Here is a 22,796-nt window from a genome sequence, read left to right as displayed (position 1 = left end):
GTAAATTTAAAAAAGGACTGAGGTGAGGTGAGGGCAACAGCACAATATTCATTTGGGCATGTCACCTTGTTTTTCTTGGGCACTGGGACAATGGTGATCTACTTAAAGCAGATTAGGACTACAACTTGGGACAGGGACAGGTTGAATATATCTGAGAAGACATCTGCCAGTTGGTCAGCACACACACTGAGGACGCGGCCCAGAGGACGTCATCTGGGCTGGCGACTTTGTGATTATTCACTCTTTTGAGAGTTTTCCTCAAGTCAGCCTCAGAGAGGGAAAGCACCTGGTCGTCAAATCCAATGTATTTTTTTCCACGTAGATTCCACATCACAATACGTTGACAAATTACCTTAAAACAACATTGATTCAACCAGTTTATACCCAATGGGTGGTTTTACATGCTCTGTGATAACAAGCTAAAGTAACAGTGAAATAACAGCTTGTGTGACCTAATTAATTTTACATTTAGATTTTAGTCATTAATCAGACACTCTTATCCAGAGTGACTTACAGTTAGTGCATCCATCTTAAGGTAGCAGAGACAACCACATATCACAGTAATCCAACTTGCTCTCCAACAATTATGGGTAGAAACATTTTAACAAGTATAGAACAAAAGAAAACCAATCTAAGACAAAGTTATTTAGTTTTCCTCAGGAAATTTTATTCAAATCTCCTATTTAGCCTACAATGTGTTTTTGTCTCAATTAGAGAAATGTCTAATTGGATGATACTCCTCCCTGTCTATGTTGAGCGGTTCTATGTGGTGCCTGATGTTATTTGTGAAGGTGTCCCTTTTCTGTTCAGCATCCCCATAAGTTTCTCTTTGAACTCCCTGCACAGGAAGAAGTAGAGGAGTGGGTCCAGGCAGATGTTGACGGTGGACAGCCACAGGGTCACCTTTTGAGCGATGTTGATGGAGACTTGAGAACAGCCGTTGACATTGTTGGTCTGCTGAATGGTCCGTGGGATCCGCATGATGTGGAATGGAATGAAGCACACAGAGAACACGACCAGAACCAGGAAGACACGGACCTTTGTCTTTTGCTTGCCCTGACTGTTTTTGCTGCCGGAATTTCTGAAGGACTGGAGGACCTTGTTGGTGATGCACATGTAGCAAACTACAACCAGTATGCTTACGGCCCAGAACAAGACATCCATGAACACAACCACCACTGTGTGAAGTCTGACCCCGGCTGGGCTCTTCATGGACATACAGGAGGCATCCGTCTTGTTGCTGGCACCCTGATTGGTCAGGATAATGGTAGGGAGAGCAGTGGCTCCAAACAGCGCCACCCACACAGAGACAGACAGTACCTTACCGAAGACCAGGTTCTGACCCAACAACCTGCCACAGGGCCTGACGATCTTGAAGAAGCGGTCCAGACTGATGAGGCCCAGTAGAGTGATGCTTGTGTACATGCATGTGTAGAAGATGACACCTGAGTAGCGACAGGAGAACAGTCGTAACCCCACAGATGACGTAGGAAGTTTACTGGCCGCCACAATAGGCATGGTCAGGGTCATGAGAAGGTCAGCGGCCAAAAGGTTCTTCAGATACACCATGAAGGTGGAGGTTGAGCTCAGGTGCAGGGAGACCCAGGACGCGACCCCATTCAACATCAAGGCAAGCGGGAACATTGCAAAGTACAGCCATGGGATAACCACATCTAGGTCGTGATAATTGAAAGAGCCACAGTCCAGAAGAAACAGGGGGGATGTCAGGTTAGATGTCATTGTAGCATCTGAAAAAAGGGAGAAGAAAAGTTATGGAAATATCTCAGTCTAATCCATTGTTTGCCAAATGAGGAACTTATTCAAGGACTTTCCTAAGTCAATACGAAAACATGCAAAATGAAGACACTGAGGAAAACCTTTGAATCACCTTGCATCATTTAACATGATTTGCATTGCTTTTGTTAGCAATAACAAGCTAGCTAGCTGCCACAGAGTGACCCAGCCCCAAAGCTAGCCCTGAGCCAGGCCCACTTCCTGGCCTACTCTGTGATCACTCGGCTACACAGCCGATGCCTCCCAGACTCTACCCCAACACGGATAGAATCCACTACTCCACCAGATCCTTGTCATAAGCTCTAGACCTTTGCATCAGATCATCGCTGCTAGCTAGCTGCTACAGAGTGGCTATGCTGGCTAACGTCCCTGCCCCAAAGCTAGCACCAATTAGCCGCGAGCCAGGCGCATCTCCCGGCTAGAAAACAAAATTACTACAACTACAATACCTCTTTCGCCATCTGGCCTGTACCACCACGACTGGTCCGCCGACGTAACTCCATCTGCTGTGTCCTCAACCGGCCAATGCCGGACGTCGGAGCAGATGCTCCTACTTACCCCGGCCTGCAAACTTTAAACGCTGTGTCTCCCGCGTGCTAGCGTAGTAACGCTTCCCTGTTCTATCTGTTGCTGTTCACTGGATCCTATGATCACTTGGCTACATAGCTGATGCCTGCTGGACTGTTCATTAGTCACGATACTCCATTTTTTAATAAAAAAAAAAAAATTCGGCCCCAGCCTAGAACTCAGGCTCTATGTGTAGTTAACTGACCATCTCCGCCCATTCATCACCATTTTACCTGTTGTTGTTGCCTTAGCTGATTAGTGGTCGTTGTCTTACCCGTTGTTGTCTTAGCTGGCTCTCCCCATCAACACCTGTGATTGCTTTTTGCCTCGCTTTATGTCTCTCTGAAATGTCAATATGCCTTGTACACTGTTGTTTCGAATAGTTATCATTGTTTTAGTTTACTGCGGAGCCCCTAGTCCCACTGTACATGCCGTAGATACCTCCTTTGGCCCAACTCCCACACATGCGGGGACCTCCCCCAGCATAACTAGCACGTCCAGAGATGCAACCTTTCTTATCATCACTCGGTGCCTGGGTTTACCTCTACTGTACCCGCACCCCACCATACCCCTGCCTGAACATTATGCCCTGAATCTATTCTACCACGCCCAGAAATCTGCTCCTTTTGTCTCTGTCCCCAACGCACTAGACGACCAGTCTTGATGGCCTTTAACCGTACCCTCATCCTACTCCTCCTCTGTTCCTCGGGTGATGTGGAGGGTAACTCAGGCCCTGCGTGTCCCCAGGAACTCTCATTTGTTGACTTCCATAGCTGAAAAAGCCTTGGTTTCATGCACGTTAACATCAGAAGCCTCCTCCCTAAGTTTGTTTTACTCACTGCTTTAGCACACTCCGCCATCCCTGATGTCCGTGCTGTGTCTGAATCCTGCCTTAGGAAGGCCACCAAGAATTCTGAGATTTCCATACCCAACTACAACATTTTCCATCAAAAAGGTGGGGGAGTTGCAATCTACTCCAGAGATAGCCTGCAAAGTTCTATCATACTTTCCAGGTCTATGTCCAAACAGTTCGAGCTTCTAATTAAAAAATTAATCTCTCCAGAAATAAATCTCTCACTGTTGCCGCCTGTTATAGACCCACCTAAGCTCCCAGCTGTGCCCTGGACACCATATGTGAATTGATTGTCCCCCATCTATCTTCAGAGTTCATTCTGTTAGGTAACCTAAACTGGGATATGCTTAACACCGTGGCAGTCCAACAATCTAAGATAGATGGCCTCAATCTCACACAAATTATCAAGGAACCCACCAGGTACAACCCTAAATCCGTAAACATGGGCACCTTCATAGATATTATCCTGACCAACTTGCACTCCAAATACACCTCTTCTCTTCTGTTTTCAATCAGTATCTCAGCGAGCATCCGCTATGGGTCCGCGGTCAAACAACCACCCCTCATCACTGTCACTAGTCCCCGGGATATGCAACTTTTCATGGAAGTCAGGAACCAATACCGCAATACAGGAAATCAAAGACTAGCTTTTTCAAACAGAAATTTGCATCCTGTAGCTCTAGCTCCAAAACGTTTTGGGACACTGTAAAGTCCATGGAGAATAAGAGCACCTCCTCCCAGCTGCCCACTGCACTGAGGCTAGGAAACACTGTCACCACCGATAAATCCACGATACTCGAGAATTTCAATAAGCATTTCTCTACGGCTGGCCATGCTTTCCTCCTGGCTACCCCAACCCCGGCCAACAACTCCGCACCACCCGCAGCTACTTGCCCAAGCCTCCCCAGCTTCTCCTTCACCCAAATCCAGATAGCAGATGTTCTGAAAGAGCTACAAAACCTGGATCCGTACAAATCAGCTGGGCTTGACAATCTGGACCCTCTCTTTCTAAAATTATCCGCCGCCATTGTTGCGACCCCTATTACCAGTCTGTTCAACCTCTTTCGTATCGTCCGAGATCCCTAAAGATTGGAAAGCTGCCGCGGTCATCCCCCTCTTAAAAGGGGGTGACACTCTAGGCCCAAACTGTTATAGATCTATATCCATCCTGCCCTGCCTTTCTAAAGTCTTCGAAAGCAAAGTTAACAAACAGATCACTGACCATTTCGAATCCCACCTTACCTTCCTCGCTGTGCAATCCGGTTTCCGAGCGTGTCACGGGTGCAGGTACTAAACAATATCATAGCTGCCATTGAAAAGACAGTAATGTGCTGCCGTCTTCATCGACCTGGCCAAGGCTTTCGACTCTGTCAATGACCATATTCTTATCGGCAGACTCAGCAGCCTTGGTTTCTCAAATGACTGCCCTGCCTGGTTCACTGACCTCTGGCAGACTCTATGGGGGTACCACAGGGTTCAATTCTCGGGCCGACTCTTTTCTCTGTATATATCAACGTTGTTGCTCTTGCTGCGGGTGATTCCCTGATCCACCTCCACGCAGGCAACACCATTCTTTTACATCTGGCCTTTCTTTGGACACTGTTTTAACTCATCTCCAAACAAGCTTCAATGCCATACAACACTCCTTCAGTGGCCTCCAAAATGCTCTTAAATGCTAGTAAAACCAAATGCATGCTTTTCAACCGTTCGCTGCCCGCACCCGCCTGCCAGACTAGCATCACTACTCTGGACGGTTCTGACTTAGAATATGTGGACAACTACAATTACCTAGGTGTCTGGCTAGACTGTAAACTCTCCTTCCAGACTTATATTAAACATCTCCAATCCAAAATTAAATCTAGAATCGGCTTCCTATTTCGCAACAAAGCCTTCCTTACTCACGTCGCCAAACATACCCTTGTAAAACTGACCATCCTACCAATCCTCGATTTTGGCGATGTCACTTACACAATAGCTTCCAATAGCTTCCAATACTACTCAGCAAACTGGATGCAGTCTATCACAGTGCCATCCATTTTGTCACCAAAGCCCCTTATACCACCCACCACTGCGACCTGTATGTTCTAGTCAGCTGGCCCTCGCTACATATTCGTCGCCAGACCCACTGGCTCCCGATCATCTATAAGTCTATGCTAGATAAAGCTCCACCTTATCTCAGCTCACTGGTCACGATAACAACACCCACCCATAGCACGCACTCCAGCAGGTATATCTCACTGGTCATCCCCAAAGCCAACACCTCATTTGGCCGCCTTTCCTTCCAGTTCTCTGCTGCCAATGACTGGAACGAATTGCAGAAATCGCTTAAGCTGGAGACTTAAATTTCCCATACTAACTTTAAGCATCAGCTTTCTGAGCAGCTAACCGATCGCTGCAGCTGTACATAGCTCATCTGTAAATAGCCCACCCAATCTAACTACCTCATCCCCATATTGTTTTTATTTACTTTTCTGCTTTTTTGCACACCAGTATTTCTACTTGCACATCATCATCTGCTCATGATTGCTAAATTGTAATTACTTCGCTAGTAAATAAGAATTTGTTCTTAACTGACTTGCCTAGTTAAATAAAGGTAAAATAAAAATAGTATGGTTTATTTATTGCCTTACCTCCTCATGCCATTTGCACACACTGTATATAGACTTTCTTTTTTTTCTATTGTGTTACTGACTGTACGCTTGTTTATTCCATGTGTAACTCTGTAATGTTGTTTGTGCACTGCTTTGCTTTATCTTGGCCAGGTCACAGTTGTAAATGAGGACTTGTTCTGAACTAGTCTATCTGGTTAAATAAAGGTGAAATAAATAAAAATAAATTAGCTTATAGACTTGTATCTATATCACTGAACTATTCCCACCTCTATCCCTATATTTTGTTAGCATTAGCTTATAGACCTGTATGCACATCCTCACTGAACTCTCCCCACCTCTACCCCTATATTTTGTTAGCATTAGCTTATAGACCTGTATGCACATCCTCACTGAACTCTCCCCACCTCTACCCCTATATTTTGTTAGCATTAGCTTATAGACCTGTATGCACATCCTCACTGAACTATCCCCACCTCTACCCCTATATTTTGTTAGCATTAGCTTATAGCCCTGTAGGCACGTCCTCACGGAACTATCCCCACCTCTACCCCTATATTTAGTTAGCATTAGCTTATAGCCCTGTAGGCACGTCCTCACTGAACTATCCCCACCTCTACCCCTATATTTTGTTAGCATTAGCTTATAGACCTGTATTTACATCCTCACTGAACTATCCCCACCTCTACCCCTATATTTTGTTAGCATTAGCTTATAGCCCTGTATGCACATCCTCACTGAACTATCCCCACCTCTACCCCTATATTTTGTTAGCATTAGCTTATAGCCCTGTATGCACATCCTCACTGAACTCTCCCCACCTCTACCCCTATATTTTGTTAGCATTAGCTTATAGACCTGTATGCACATCCTCACTGAACTATCTCCACCTCTACCCCTATATTTTGTTAGCATTAGCTTATAGCCCTGTAGGCACGTCCTCACTGAACTATCCCCACCTCTACCCCTATATTTTGTTAGCATTAGCTTATAGACCTGTATTTACATCCTCACTGAACTATCCCCACCTCTACCCCTATATTTTGTTAGCATTAGCTTATAGCCCTGTATGCACATCCTCACTGAACTATCCCCACCTCTACCCCTATATTTTGTTAGCATTAGCTTATAGCCCTGTATGCACATCCTCACTGAACTATCCCCACCTCTACCCCTATATTTTGTTAGCATTAGCTTATAGCCCTGTAGGCACGTCCTCACTGAACTATCCCCACCTCTACCCCTATATTTTGTTAGCATTAGCTTATAGACCTGTATTTACATCCTCACTGAACTATCCCCACCTCTACCCCTATATTTTGTTAGCATTAGCTTATAGACCTGTATTTACATCCTCACTGAACTATCCCCACCTCTACCCCTATATTTTGTTAGCATTAGCTTATAGACCTGTATTTACATCCTCACTGAACTATCCCCACCTCTACCCCTATATTTTGTTAGCATTAGCTTATAGCCCTGTATGCACATCCTCACTGAACTATCCCCACCTCTACCCCTATATTTTGTTAGCATTAGCTTATAGCCCTGTATGCACATCCTCACTGAACTATCCCCACCTCTACCCCTATATTTTGTTAGCATTAGCTTATAGCCCTGTAGGCACGTCCTCACTGAACTATCCCCACCTCTGTCTCTAAGTTACATACATAGTAGACTTGCCATTTTTGTGAATGACTTTCAAAGTTTCTTTCGTTAACAATTGATGCAAAAGCCATGAGAACCACTGGCAGTAACAAGGGAGTGTACGTTGTTTGACACATTCATTATTTTTCAATTAGTGTACAAAACAACGTCAATTGAGTATTGCGCATAAAGGATACCTTAAATCATCATCTGACTATTTGCTACAGGGAGTTATTTTAATGATTTGAAGTGACAACCAGCTGAAGTAGGACTGATGCACTGAGACTGAAGTGAATGCTGAGAGGTGTAGTGTTTAGATAGCCCTACTAATTTGTGTTTTCCTCTGCCTAGGCTCTTTAATTCATTTGCGCTATTAAGCATTGGTAGTTAATATAATTATTCAAGTCAATGTAGTTGGTGTCATCTGAATCATATTTAATTTGAATGGACGTTACGAAACTCACTTCAAATACCTGTTTTTGAGCACTAATGAAATCATAAAACCTTTAGAAATCTCTTGAGACAACAAGAGAAGACAACCCACAAATCTGTGTAAGGCAAAGAATCATGAATGTTTTACAACTCTTTATTACATATTTAGCTACTATAGAACCAATAAACAAATAAATAACCATTTATGAACTATACTTATAAAACCCATTATAATTTATTTGAAGTGTACCTTGATGAAGCAATGCATAAAACAGAGCAGGATAAGAAGAGGCACATGAACTAACGATGTGCTCACCTACCTGAAGAGAATCAGTGATCAGACGGAACAGTACTGTGGTGTGGAACTCTGCCACAACGCCAGTGAACAGTACATGAGACTCACATCTTGAATTACCCAAGAAGGCTCTACATGTTCAGACAGATGCAAATCCAGGGAAATCCAGGGAAATAGAGTGACACTAAAGCAACAGTGAGAACAGGTTGTAATGTTATTGTGACTCTCTAATGCAGTGTATCATTTACCCAGCATTATTTTACACAATAGAGTCTTGTTTTGACATACTGTAGATTAACCTGACAACCAGAAATATATCTGAAACCTAATAGGACCACTTTATTCATTTTTTTGGTATGTAATTTAAATAGTACATGATATGAAGTATACTTTACTTGTCCATTTACATGGAAATTCATTTTGTGATTTCAACAAACACACATAAACACACCATAGTAATACAATATGGAAAGCTAATAGTTAGCCTACTGTCCAAACATGCATTGGTAGTATATGCAAACAAAAACATAATCATCACTGCAATCATCTTTACAAACATCATAAAAACAAGATGTATTCTGTCTCTCCTGTTAATGTAAATGTGTGGACTTCAGTAGTACATCACACCCAGTGGATTCATTTTCAATATACTAATATACTTTTTCCACATTTTGTTACGTTAAAACCTTATTCTAAAATGGATTAAATACTTTTTTCCTCTCATCAACCTTCACGCAATACCCCATAATGACATCACAATACCCCATAATGACAACACAATACCCCATAATGACATCACAATACCCCATAATGACATCACAATACCCCATAATGACTTCACAATACCCCATAATGACATCACAATACCCCATAATGACATCACAATACCCCATAATGACATCACAATACCCCATAATGACTTCACAATACCCCATAATGACATCACAATACCCCATAATGACATCACAATACCCCATAATGACTTCACAATACCCCATAATGACATCACAATACCCCATAATGACATCACAATACCCCATAATGACTTCACAATACCCCATAATGACAAAGCAAAAACAGGTATAAGAAAAACATGAAATATACATTTAGATAAGTATTCAGACCCTTTACTCAGTACTTTCTTGAAGCACCTGTGACAGCGATTACAGCCTCAAATCTTCTTGGGTATGACGCTACAAACTTGGCACGCATGTATTTGGGGAGTTTCTCCCATTCTTCTCTGCAGATTCTCTCAAGTTCTGTCAGGTTGGATGGGGAGTGTTGCTGCACAGCTATTTTCAGGTCTCTCCAGGGATGTTAGATCGGGTTCAAGTCGGGGTTCTGGCTGGGCCACTCAAGGACATTCAGAGACTCGTCCCGAAGCCACTCCTGTGTTGTCTTGGATGTGTGCTTAGGGTTGTTGTCCTGTTGGAAGATGAACCGTCGCCCCAGTCTGAGGTCCTGAACACTCTGGAGCAAGTTTTCATCAAATATCTCTCTGTACTTTGCTCCATTCATCTTTCCCTCTATCCTGATTCGTCTTCCAGTCCCTGCTGCTCGGAAGAGTCTTGGTGGTTCCAAACTTCTTCCACTGTGTTCTTGGGGACATTCAATGCTGCAGAAATGTTTTGGTACCCTTTCCCAGATCTGTGCCTTGACAAAATCCTGTCTCGGAGCTCTACGGACAATTCCTTTGACCTCATGGCTTGGTTTTTGCTCTGACATGCACCGTCAACTGTGGGACCTTATATAGACAGTTGTGTGCCTTTCCAAATCATGTCCAATCAGTTGAATTTACCACAGGTGGACTCCAATCAAGTTGTAGAAACATCTCAAGGATGATCAATGGAAACAGGATGCACCTGAGCTCAATTTAGAGTCTCATAGCAAAGGGTCTGAATTCTTATGTAAATAAGGTATGTCTGTTTGTAGCAAACCATCCCAAAATTTGTTTTTGCTTTGTCATTACTGTTTTTGCTTTGTCATTCCAAATAAATCAAATCAAATCAAAACAAATGTTATTTATCACATGCGCCGAATACAACAGGTGTAGACCTTACAGTGACATGCTTACTTACAGGCCCTATCCAACAGTGCAGTTCAATAAATAGAGTTAAGGAAACATTCACTAAATAAACTAAAGTAAAAAATATAAAATAAAATAAAAAGTAACACATTAAAATAGCAATAACGAGCCTATATACAGGGGCTTCCGGTATCAAGTCAATGTGAGGGGGTAAAGGTTTGCTGAGATAATTTGTACATGTATGTAGGGGTAAAGTGACTATGCATAGATGATAAACAGCGAGTAGCAGCAGTGTAAAAACAAATGGAGGATGGGCGGTATCAATGTAAATAGTCCTGGTGGCCATTCAGCAGTGTTATGGCTTGGGGGTAAAAGCTGTTAAGGAGCCTTTTTGGACCTAGACTTGGCACTCCGGTACTACTTGCCGTGGGGTAACAGAGAGAACAGTCTATGACCTGGGCGACTGGAGTCTTTTACACATTTTAGGGCCTTCCTCTGACACCACCTATTATAAAGGTATTGGATGGCAGAAAGCTTGGTCCCAGTGATGTACTGGGCCGTACTTACTACCCTCTGTAGCGCCTTACGGTCAGATGCCGGGTAGTTGCCATACCAGGCGGTGATGCAACCGGTCAGGATGCTCTCGATGGTGCAGCTGTATAACTTTTTGAGGATCTGAGTACCCATGCCAAATCTTTTCAGTCTCCTGAGGGGGAAAAGGTGTTGTAGTACTCTCTTCACGACTGTCTTGGTGTGTTTGGACCATGACAGTTTGTTGGTGATGTGGACACCAAGAATCTTGCTCCACTACAACCACATCGATGTTAAATGGGGCCTGTACTGCCCTCCATTATTGGGTATTGTGTGTAGATTTATGAGGGAAAAAATGTAGTTATTCTGTTTTAGAATAAGGCTGTAACGTAGCATTTCTAATAGAAAGAGTAGGATAGTACATTACACCTGGTGGATTCATTTCAAGTATAACTCTTTGGATAGTTAACCCTCCACCAGGTAGCAGTATTATACTCTGTCAAACAGAACATCTCACAACATGAAGTAGATAATTCCAAAGAGTTTTAATTTTCTGTACAGGCACAGGAGTCTCCATCCTGTGTTGGGGTCTGATCCTCTATTGTGTTGGGTCCTCTCCCAGTGAGCCAGCTACAGGTCCCAGGTGGGAGACAGAGCGTCTTGAACAAGGTGATCCTGAAGGACTTACACAGGAAGAAGTAGATGAGAGGGTCCAGACAGACGTTCATGGCTGACATCCACAAGGTGAACTCCTTAGAGATCTGTAAGGTAACCTTAGTGCAGCTGGTTGTTGAGGTAACCTGAAGCAATGTGTAGGGGAGCCGTACGGCGTGGTAGGGTCCGAAACACGTCAGGAAAACCACCAGAACCAAAAACACACGCACTTTGGTCTTATGCCTCCCTTCGTCATTGCTGCTTCCTGATTTCCTGTATGATTGAAAAACCTTCCTTGCTATGCATATGTAGCAGAAACAAATAAGAACACACACCACCCAGAAGATTGCTTTGTTTAATTTGACCAAGCCACTGTGGAAATCTTGTCCTGCATTGCTCTTCATTGCCATACAGAATAGTTTAGTCTTGTTTGTGGGATCCTGATTGGTCAGGATCATGGTTGGAATGACAGCAGTGGACAACAGCACCACCCAGATGGAAGCAGCCAGCACTTTGCCGAAGACAAGGTTCTGACCCAACAACCTGCCACAGGGCCTGACGATCTTGAAGAAGCGGTCCAGACTGATGAGGCCCAACAGAATGATGCTCATGTACATACAGAGATAGAAAAGAACATCGGAGTAGCGACAGGCAAAGGTCTTCAGAGTCAGAGGAGCACTGGGCAGGATATTGGCTGCTTTGACAGGGATGGTCAGGGTCATGAGAAGGTCAGCGGCCAGAAGGTTCTTCAGATACACCATGAAGGTGGACGTTGAACGAAGTTGCATGCAGACCCAGACTGCTACCCCATTGATGATGAGGGCCGGGATGAACAACAGGAAGTAGAGACTTGATATAGTCATATTTAAGGTATCTTCATTAAAGCCACAGTCCTTTGGAGGGGAATGTGATGCCATTGTGGCTACTAGTTTTGAGGAATCTGCAAATGAGGTTAGCAAGAAAAATGATTAAAATAATAATTAATTTCTAGATTAAAGGGGAAATCTGCATTGGTACATCAATTTTAGGAATTTTGAATAAATGATATGTAGCTATTGCTTCTTGAAGAATATAATTTAAGAATATAAATGGATCATGTGCTTAGTGTCTTCAAAACATTACCGTCTGGTTTCCCAGAGACAGGTTAAACCTAGTCCTAGTTGGCATGTTCAATGGATAATGTCTATCTATCAATAAATTAACCCTCAACCTACCATTTTGACCCCAAGAAGAAACTATTGGAAAAGCAACAATCACAGCAAAATATAAACTGATTTCTTATCAAAACATATTTACACATGCAATTAATGTTATCTGAAATAAAATTTGACCAAAATGACCGTTAACCTCAATTCCATATGTTACTAAGCTAACATATCAAATTATTTTAAGATGGTCATACCATGGATCATTTAGCCATTTGTTTTTGAATTTTAGGATGCCTTTAGGTATAAAAAAAATATATTGAAAAGTGATTTGATCAAATATTTGGCCTTTACTATTATAGCCCACGCATTGAATTACACATTCAGAAAAGACGCAAAAAAGACAGTAAACAAATGTATCATAAGAAATAAGGTTTTGAAGTCGCTGTCCTATATTTTGGAGGTATAAGAAATATCTCCATACTTCCATTAATTTGTATGGGTTACCTTCAGATGAAGGTTTAATATCTATACATATCTCCATACTTCCATTAATTTGTACGGGTTACCTTCAGATGAAGGTTTAATATCTATATATATCTCCATACTTATATTAATTTGCATGGGTTGGCTTCAGATGAGTGTTTAATATCTATATATATCTCCATACTTCCATTAATTTGTATGGGTTACCTTCCGATGAGTCCCATGACACTTGTGGGGGATATAGAGCAAAAAGGAGAATACCATCGTGTTCAAGAGAGTCTCCTCTTTCCACAGAGGGGTTTGTAGCCCAAAAGGTTTGGACGCTACAGACATAGATGGATACGGTGGATTGAGATGCAGCCCATGCAAAAAAAAACAGTCATTTTGCACTAGATCTGTACACTCCAATATGGGTATCCCTCTGCGTAGCAGGATATATTTGGAGGAATTTCAGATTAGTCCCGTGTACCAGGTAGTGCTGAGACTGCAGCTGACCCCCGTAATTAAATACTGTAGTAGCCAACATACTACATCCACCTCTTCATTTTCTCAGTTCATTCAAGAGAGGAATGTTAAGAGCTCTACGTTAGAGTGTATAAGAGCAGAAGTGTACCGGCTGCTATTCAATAGCTTGGAGCAGCTAGCTAGTCAGTCTCTCTATCACAAGACTCTATCAGAAGTGTACCGGCTGCTATTCAATAGCTTGGAGCAGCTAGCTAGTCAGCCTCTCTATCAGAAGACTCTATCAGAAGTGTACCGGCTGCTATTCAATAGCTCGGAGCAGCTAGCTAGTCAGCCTCTCTATCAGAAGACTCTATCAGAAGTGTACCGGCTGTTATTCAATAGCTCGGAGCAGCTAGCTAGTCAGCCTCTCTATCAGAAGACTCTATCAGAAGTGTACCGGCTGTTATTCAATAGCTCGGAGCAGCTAGCTAGTCAGCCTCTCTATCAGAAGACTCTATCAGAAGTGTACCGGCTGCTATTCAATAGCTTGGAGCAGCTAGCTAGTCAGTCTCTCTATCAGAAGACTCTATCAGAAGTGTACCGGCTGCTATTCAATAGCTTGGAGCAGCTAGCTAGTCAGTCTCTCTATCAAAAGACTCTATCAGAAGTGTACCGGCTGCTATTCAATAGCTTGGAGCAGTTAGCCTCTCCATCAGGGTGCTCTGCTGTCCCTCCATTCGGTTTTGGCTTGTGCCATCTCCTTTGGGTTCTTTCCTTGTTTTTATTGCTTGTGACAGTGTACCAACCTGGGCGATACTCAGTTTGTTCTACCAGTATTGCAGCGCTGAGGGTTTGTCTTAGTTGGGACAGTGCACCAACCTGGGCGATGCTCAGTTTGGTCTACACTGGTCTACCAGTGTTCTAGCCTTCGGGTTCGAGGACCGTGCCTAACCCACAAGATTGGTAGACTGTGTACGTTCCACTCAGCCAGACTTGCAGTTCTCCCCTGAGAGTAAGCCAGGTGTTTGGAGGTGCACCACGTTTTCATCTCTCACAGGGTGCAACCATCTTGCCCAGACACTTGTGTTCCACAGTGAACGAGCTATGCAAAGTAGCTAGCTTAGCGAGAGATGATCATTGCAGGATTAAGCACAGTTACAGTATAAACACACTTTCCCTTGAAATCAAATCAAATCAAATCAAATTTTATTTGTCACATACACATGGTTAGCAGATGTTAATGCGAGTGTAGCGAAATGCTTGTGCTTCTAGTTCCGACAATGCAGTAATAACGAGCAAGTAATCTAACTAACAATTCCCAAAAAACTACTGTCTTATACACAGTGTAAGGGGATAAAGAATATGTACATAAGGATATATGAATGAGTGATGGTACAGAGCAGCATAGGCAAGATACAGTAGATGATATCGAGTACAGTATATACATATGAGATAAGTATGTAAACCAAGTGGCATAGTTAAAGTGGCTAGTGATACATGTATTACATAAGGATGCAGTCGATGATATAGAGTACAGTATCAACGTATGCATATGAGATGAACAATGTAGGGTAAGTAACATTATATAAGGTAGCATTGTTTAAAGTGGCTAGTGATATATTTACATCATTTCCCATCAATTCCCATGATTAAAGTGGCTGGAGTAGAGTCAGTGTCATTGACAGTGTGTTGGCAGTAGCCACTCAATGTTAGTGGTGGCTGTTTAACAGTCTGATGGCCTTGAGATAGAAGCTGTTTTTCAGTCTCTCGGTCCCAGCTTTGATGCACCTGTACTGACCTCGCCTTCTGGATGACAGCGGGGTGAACAGGCAGTGGCTCGGGTGGTTGTTGTCCTTGATGATCTTTATGGCCTTCCTGTAGCATCGGGTGGTGTAGGTGTCCTGGAGGGCAGGTAGTTTGCCCCGGTGATGCGTTGTGCAGACCTCACTACCCTCTGGAGAGCCTTACGGTTGAGGGCGGTGCAGTTGCCATACCAGGCGGTGATACAGCCCGCCAGGATGCTCTCGATTGTGCATCTGTAGAAGTTTGTGAGTGCTTTTGGTGACAAGCCAAATTTCTTCAGCCTCCTGAGGTTGAAGAGGCGCTGCTGCGCCTTCCTCACGATGCTGTCTGTGTGAGTGGACCAATTCAGTTTGTCTGTGATGTGTATGCCGAGGAACTTAAAACTTGCTACCCTCTCCACTACTGTTCCATCGATGTGGATGGGGGTGTTCCCTCTGCTGTTTCCTGAAGTCCACAATCATCTCCTTAGTTTTGTTGACGTTGAGTGTGAGGTTATTTTCCTGACACCACACTCCGAGGGCCCTCACCTCCTCCCTGTAGGCCGTCTCGTCGTTGTTGGTAATCAAGCCTACCACTGTTGTGTCGTCCGCAAACTTGATGATTGAGTTGGAGGCGTGCATGGCCACGCAGTCGTGGGTGAACAGGGAGTACAGGAGAGGGCTCAGAACGCACCCTTGTGGGGCCCCAGTGTTGAGGATCAGCGGGGAGGAGATGTTGTTGCCTACCCTCACCACCTGGGGCGGCCCGTCAGGAAGTCCAGTACCCAGTTGCACAGGGCGGGGTCGAGACCCAGGGTCTCGAGCTTGATGACGAGCTTGGAGGGTACTATGGTGTTGAATGCCGAGCTGTAGTCGATGAACAGCATTCTCACATAGGTATTCCTCTTGTCCAGATGGGTTAGGGCAGTGTGCAGTGTGGTTGAGATTGCATCGTCTGTGGACCTATTTGGGCGGTAAGCAAATTGGAGTGGGTCAAGGGTGTCAGGTAGGGTGGAGGTGATATGGTTCTTGACTAGTCTCTCAGCTCAGTTACCTTAGCTTTCTTGGGAACAGGAACAATGGTGGCCCTCTTGAAGCTTGTGGGAACAGCAGACTGGTATAGGGATTGATTGAATATGTCCGTAAACACACCGGCCAGCTGGTCTGCGCATGCTCTGAGGGCGCGGCTGGGGATGCCGTCTGGGCCTGCAGCCTTGCGAGGGTTAACACGTTTAAATGTCTTACTCACTTCGGCTGCAGTGAAGGAGAGACCGCATGTTTCCGTTGCAGGCCGTGTCAGTGGCACTGTATTGTCCTCAAAGCGGGCAAAAAGTTATTTAGTCTGCCTGGGAGCAAGACATCCTGGTCCGTGACTGGGCTGGGTTTCTTCCTGTAGTCCGTGATTGACTGTAGACCCTGCCACATGCCTCTTGTGTCTGAGCCGTTGAATTGAGATTCTACTTTGTCTCTGTACTGGCGCTTAGCTTGTTTGATAGCCTTGCGGAGGGAATAGCTGCACTGTTTGTATTCAGTCATGTTACCAGACACCTTGCCCTGATTAAAAGCAGTGGTTCGTGCCTTCAGTTTCACACGAATGCTGCCATCAATCCACGGTTTCTGGTTAGGGAATGTTTTAATCGTTGCTATGGGAACGACATCTTCAACGCACGTTCTAATGAACTCGCACACCGTATCAGCGTATTCGTCAATGTTGTTGTCTGACGCAATACGAAACATCTCTCAGTCCACGTGATGGAAGCAGTCTTGGAGTGTGGAGTCAGCTTGGTCGGACCAGCGTTGGACAGACCTCAGCGTGGGAGCTTCTTGTTTTAGTTTCTGTCTGTAGGCAGGGATCAACAAAATGGAGTCGTGGTCAGCTTTTCCGAAAGGGGGGCGGGGCAGGGCCTTATATGCGTCGCGGAAGTTAGAGTAACAATGATCCAGGGTCTTTCCACCCCTGGTTGCGCAATCGATATGCTGATAAAATTTAGGGAGTCTTGTTTTCAGATTAGCCTTGATAAAATCCCCAGCTACAATGAATGCAGCCTCCGGATAAATCGTTTCCAGTTTGCAGAGAGTTAAATAAAGTTTGTTCAGAGCCATCGATGTGTCTGCTTGGGGGGGGATATATACGGCTGTGATTATAATCGAAGAGAATTCTCTTGGTAGATAATGCGGTCTACATTTGATTGTGAGGAATTCTAAATCAGGTGAACAGAAGGATTTGAGTTCCTGTATGTTTCTTGTATGAATCCTGCCAACCTGAACCCTGTCTTATATAGCAGAAAATTAAGCCATAAACGTGATGTGAGGTAGAATGCCCTGCCCCTTCACTGTCAGGCAGTTCACACTCCACGTCTCCTCCTTCACATAGTGTATGAGACTAAGGCTGATACTGTAGGTCCGCAGTAATCTTTACTATTATCCAGTATTGCACAGTGTTTACTATAGGACACAGTATATTACACTGTTGGCTGAATTATTCTTCCACATTGAAAAGCTACAGCCATTCATGTCTCCTGTCCTTCAGATAGTGTATGAGACAAAGGCTGGTACTGTGGGTCCCATGCTACACTATAATACAGTAGTGTGTAGTGTATACTATAGACACAGTAATATTACAATGTTGGCCTCATTCTGCAGTATTGGGTTTATGCTAGACTGACCATAGTGATATTATACTGGTGTTTTTTCACAAAGTTGCTGGGTGGCAATAGTTTCTGTTACACTATTTGACAGTACAAAGAGTAAATATCTTAGTTTCCCATGGAAACTCACATCTCATCTCTATTACAGTTTCTCACTGTGTTTATTGTAGTTCTGTTACACTATTTTACAATACAAACAGTAACCTATCCTAGTTTAAAAAAAAATGTTACATTACTTAGAGTGACGCACAAGTGTCAATAGACACTTGTGGATTAATTTGCATATTTTTGGTTGTAAAAATGACTGCCATGTAGCCGTTTCCTGCTGTCAATGACCAAAAGCACCCTCTTTGGCCTCATGGGTGGAATGTTATTCATATTTTTCATAATTACTCAAAATTATAAATGTACAAGATGAAAATCTGGTGTTTCTATGTCAAACTGTTTTATTATATTTCAGTCTAATGTGTAAACTCAAAATGTAATACATCTCAACTCTATATCTGACCTGGTACAGGTGTCTTCTTTTCTTTAAGGCCAGAACCATGTGTGTGAGGTGTAGACTTTTGTTTCAAAGTGGATTTGTTTAAGACTACCAAGAATCTACAGTAAAATGTTTTAGAGGCAGTACACAATATTTTGAAATATACTGAATTTGTATTTTAGAAAAAGCCAATTCAATTCACTTCAAAAAGTGATCGTGAGAGACATTGACCAAAATAAGGCTTTGTTTTCTTTATTTATACTTACCCCACCGACAGCATCTCTGCTAGTGAAACAATGGGATTGGTAGGGGCTACATTTTCTAAGCCACTTCAAACCAAATGGTATAGCACTCAAAATAGCATAACAAGTTGTCCATATAGAATATTGGAGGTTATACAATGGGTGGGTCTAATCATGGATGCTGATTGGTTAAAACCGCATTCCTGCCGGTGTCCATTCCACAAGTTACCACCGCCTAAATCGAATGATGTTGAAATGCCTATTTAATCTGTTCCATCTCACTGCGCAATCCATTGTCTCATCTGCCCAGCCAGGCATTTTATAAACTTGATCTCCACTGTAAAAATAATTTAAAAATGAAAAGCTGGAATGTCTTGAGTCAACAAATATTCAACCCCTTTGTTGTAGCAAACAAGTCACATAACAAGTTGCATGGACCCAAAATCCCAAAGTATTCCTTCAAAAAGTCAGAAAATGTACATACCAAACACAGATTTCCCCTTTAATGTTTTTTAAAAATTAAAACATAAATTTGACACCACGATGTGGTTCATTTTCATTGTGTGAATGAATAGTTTCTTGTTATTGCAAAATACAATTGAAAGCATAAAAGTCTAATGATTGTGATTCATAAAGTTCACAAGAAACATTTCTCAAAAAAATTCACAGCTTATTCTTTCTGTGTCAAAAGGCAACCTTTTATCAGATTTGGGATATTTACGAACAATATTATTTAAGAAAAAAATGTCTATGATGTATTATTATAAATAAATAAGGAAACTCACCGGTGAAGTTGAGAAAAACCATCTTATCATGGAGGAAAGTCACTACGATGTCTTTCATGTGAGATATGTTACTGCGATGTATTGGGCCTGCGTTTGTTACGTCACCTAATACACTTCCTGAAGATGGGGAAGTGGTAAAATAAGAGCTCACGCACAGGGTTAGTTATCAATATCTTTGGCTTTTTTGACCACAACTGAAAAAAAAAGCCCTTGTTTGTCAAACTTCTTATAATATAACAATATCATGCAATTTAGCAGATGATTTTATCCAAAGTTACTGACAGTCATGCATGCATATATTTTGTGTGTGGGTGACCCAGGAATCAAACCCACAATTCTGGCATTGCAAGAGCCATGTTCTACCACCTGAGCCATATGATGAGACTGATGGAACTGCTGCTGTTAGCATCTGCCCATGCAGATGGTATTTCTCCTACCAGTGACCTGGATTCGGCAGGTTAGGGAGGTTATGTATGTTTGTTATATTTTCACAGGGAGGTTGGTGTTTTTTTAATCATTTTTTATCCTAGTTATTATTTAAAAGATCAGACGTGTTGATCCCATGTTTCTCTCTCTCATGCTCTTACACTATGCACACACACCATTTCTTTCACATGAACTATTGTTTTCACATGAACTATTGTTTTCACATGAACTATTGTTTTCACATGAACTATTGTTTTCACATGAACTTTCAGCTGTTTTTCGCAGTGTGGTTTTGTTTTTCAGTCTGCCCTTAGGCCAACTGTTAAAAGGTTGTATACTGTCTGTCTACACATACAGAACATCTGGCTTTCAGGGGATTTTTCCCTCAGTATCATATTGTTTTGTTGAAGAATGGTTAAAGACATGGATCAACGAATGGGAGAGAAAAAAATATTTAGATTTCACAAGTTTATGTAGTATAGAATGTCTTGTTGTCCATTATAGGCATACGTGCTGTGCCATGGTTACACATAATTACATATCTGTTATTTCAGTTCCTGAAGCCTAAAAAATAACGAGGTCAAAGCAGAATGCCGGTATGGGGAACTAAGCTGTTATGAGAGAGACATGGTGATTAGGTGATTTCCTTTGGCATGAGGTTATGGTGACATTTAGAGGGGGTTATGACATTCTACAACATGTTACAGACTGGTGTTACAGACTGGTGTTACAGACTGGTTTGCATATTATTGTAATTATCACTGGTCTGTGCAGAGTTTCCTACTTTACTCTTTCCATTGCCCAGACAGAGCTACAATCAACACACAGTTGATGTTTCCGTCAGCCTTCCAGTAGAGGGCAGTATGATCCTCTGTGAAACATTCATCAGACCACAATACATGGAAGTCCTTCAGAAGAGAGCTTTAGTTCGCTACAGACAAGCAGAGGAGTCTCCCAGAGGGGTACTGCCTGTGTTGGGGTCTGGCCCTCTCCCAGTGAGCCAGCTACAGGTCCCAGGTGGGAGACGGAGCGTCTTGAACAGGGTGGTCCTGAAGGACTTACAGAGGAAGAAGTAGATGAGAGGGTCCAGGAGGGAGTTGAGGGAGGACAGCCAGAGTGTACTCTCCTTTAATTGGAAGAAGAACAGCTTGAGGTTACAGTCAAACATGCGTCCCCGGGTCTGGCTCATGGTGTACGGCACGCGGGAGAAGTGGAACGGCACGAAGCACACAAAGAACACAGCCAGCACCAGGAAGACGTTTGAACTCACAGTCTTCCTCTGGGGCTGGCGCTGCCCTTTACCAGTACCAGCTCGGCTGGCTCCACCAGCACGGTAAGCGTTGGCGCGGGCGTAGGAACTGTACAGCTCTTTGGTGATGAGGGCATAACACACTATCACCGTCACCAGGTTGCCCCAGAAGATGACCTGGCACACATGGTTGACCACCTCATGCCAATGCAGCCCAGCCGCTGTCTTCAGATCACTGCACTTGAAGTAGACTGAGGTGGGGCTGCGGCTGGTCAGGACCATGTTGGGCAGGGAGAGGGCCAGCAGGGAGCACCAGATAACCCCAGAGAGCAGTTTCCTGTGGGACAGACGAGCCGCGTTGGTCCCCTTGAAGGGCTGGAGGGTCTTCCTGCAGCGGTCGATGCTGATGAGACCAAAGAACAGGATGCTGATGTACATGGTGAGATAGAAGAGCACAGAGGAGACACGACAGACGAAGACACGCAGACCCACGGACGCCATGTTGGAGTCAGACAGCACCTACAGCAAAATACATTAATAAAGGCAGTGATTTAATTGCTGTTTTTTCATAGTTATCAATATTATAACTTTGATTAATATTATGATTATTATAATTGTAACTGCACCTTGAAGGGGAAGGTGAGGGTCATGAGGACGTCGGCCACCACAATGTTCTTGAGGTAGATGATGAAGTGGGAGCGGCTGGGGATGCTGAAGAACACCCACACTGCCAGGCCGTTGAGGGACAGGCCCAACAGGAAGAGGAGGGAGTAGAGAACAGGAAACACCACAGTCTTCAGCACGTTGTCACGGGAACAGCTGCTGTTGGTGTGGTTGTGATTGACAGGGGTCAGGGCGAATCCTGTTGTGCTGTCCATATCTAGGGCTGTGACGTATGAAGCAAAATAAAAAAAGGTGAAAGTTGTACAGTACTGTATACTTCCTCATTTCATCCATTACTTACTGTAATGATGACTGGCTTAGAGATAATATAGCTGCCCTCCCATACAAAACAACTTGTTTGGATATTCAGAATACATTATTAAATTGAATTAAAAAATGATGAATACACTCACAAAATGCACTGCTGACGAACTTTGGAACCACGTACAGCCACGTACTGGAGGACTGTGACTTCTTCTCTCTCGGCAGGTTGGATTCGTTAGATACTCTACTTGGAATGCAGGGGTTTGGGCTCTTCAAGACAGAGAAATGCATGAAAATACCCTTCTCTCTCTCTCTCTTTAAATCACTGTCAATCTGATCTGACACTAGAGCAAAGTGACAAAATGTGTGGAGATGTTCTCTCTCTCTCTCTCTCTCTCTCTCTCTCTCTCTCTCTCTCTCTCTCTCTCTCTCTCTCACTCTCTCTCTCTCTCTCTCTCTCTCTCTCTCTCTCTCTCTCTCTCTCTCTCCTCTCTCTCTCTCTCTCTCTCTCTCTCTCTCTCTCTCTCTCTCTCTCTCTCTCTCTCTCTCTCTCTCTCTCTCTCTCTCTCTCTCTCTCTCTCTCTCTCTCCTCTCTCCTCTCCTCTCTCTCTCTCTCTCCTCTCCTCTCTCTCTCCCTTCTGCTTTTGTTTCCGGTCATGCCATTCAGAGGAAAGACAGTCTGGTCCCCCCCCAGGATCCTGCAGTCCACAACACCCTCTCATGAATGTTATCCTGTTGCACAATCTGGCCATCAGCTGATGTGTGTGTGTT

General features: G+C 43.5%; 3 protein-coding genes across 3 annotated transcripts; all 3 read right to left on the bottom strand.

The window, feature by feature from the left end:
- Positions 1–394: 394 nt before the first annotated feature.
- On the bottom strand, positions 395–8,926 carry LOC112265745 (P2Y purinoceptor 13). The gene is made up of 2 exons (XM_024443305.2): positions 8,223–8,926; positions 395–1,748 (listed from the first exon to the last, which is right to left on the bottom strand). The coding sequence occupies exon 2, from the start codon at positions 1,738–1,740 to the stop codon at positions 763–765; it is 978 nt and encodes a 325-aa protein (XP_024299073.1). The 5' UTR covers positions 1,741–1,748; positions 8,223–8,926; the 3' UTR covers positions 395–762.
- Positions 8,927–10,947: 2,021 nt separating this feature from the next.
- Positions 10,948–20,210, bottom strand: LOC112265744 (P2Y purinoceptor 14). The gene is made up of 2 exons (XM_024443304.2): positions 19,424–20,210; positions 10,948–12,348 (listed from the first exon to the last, which is right to left on the bottom strand). The coding sequence occupies exons 1-2, from the start codon at positions 19,479–19,481 to the stop codon at positions 11,300–11,302; spliced, it is 1,107 nt and encodes a 368-aa protein (XP_024299072.1). The 5' UTR covers positions 19,482–20,210; the 3' UTR covers positions 10,948–11,299.
- Positions 20,211–20,302: 92 nt separating this feature from the next.
- Positions 20,303–22,418, bottom strand: LOC112265740 (P2Y purinoceptor 12). The gene is made up of 3 exons (XM_024443298.1): positions 22,175–22,418; positions 21,725–21,984; positions 20,303–21,617 (listed from the first exon to the last, which is right to left on the bottom strand). The coding sequence occupies exons 1-3, from the start codon at positions 22,314–22,316 to the stop codon at positions 20,781–20,783; spliced, it is 1,239 nt and encodes a 412-aa protein (XP_024299066.1). The 5' UTR covers positions 22,317–22,418; the 3' UTR covers positions 20,303–20,780.
- Between the last annotated feature and the right edge of the window lie 378 nt (positions 22,419–22,796).

This window comes from Oncorhynchus tshawytscha, linkage group LG13, assembly GCF_018296145.1.
Source record: "Oncorhynchus tshawytscha isolate Ot180627B linkage group LG13, Otsh_v2.0, whole genome shotgun sequence".
Lineage (NCBI taxonomy): Eukaryota > Metazoa > Chordata > Actinopteri > Salmoniformes > Salmonidae > Oncorhynchus > Oncorhynchus tshawytscha.
This window is presented reverse-complemented; position numbering and strand designations above follow the sequence as displayed.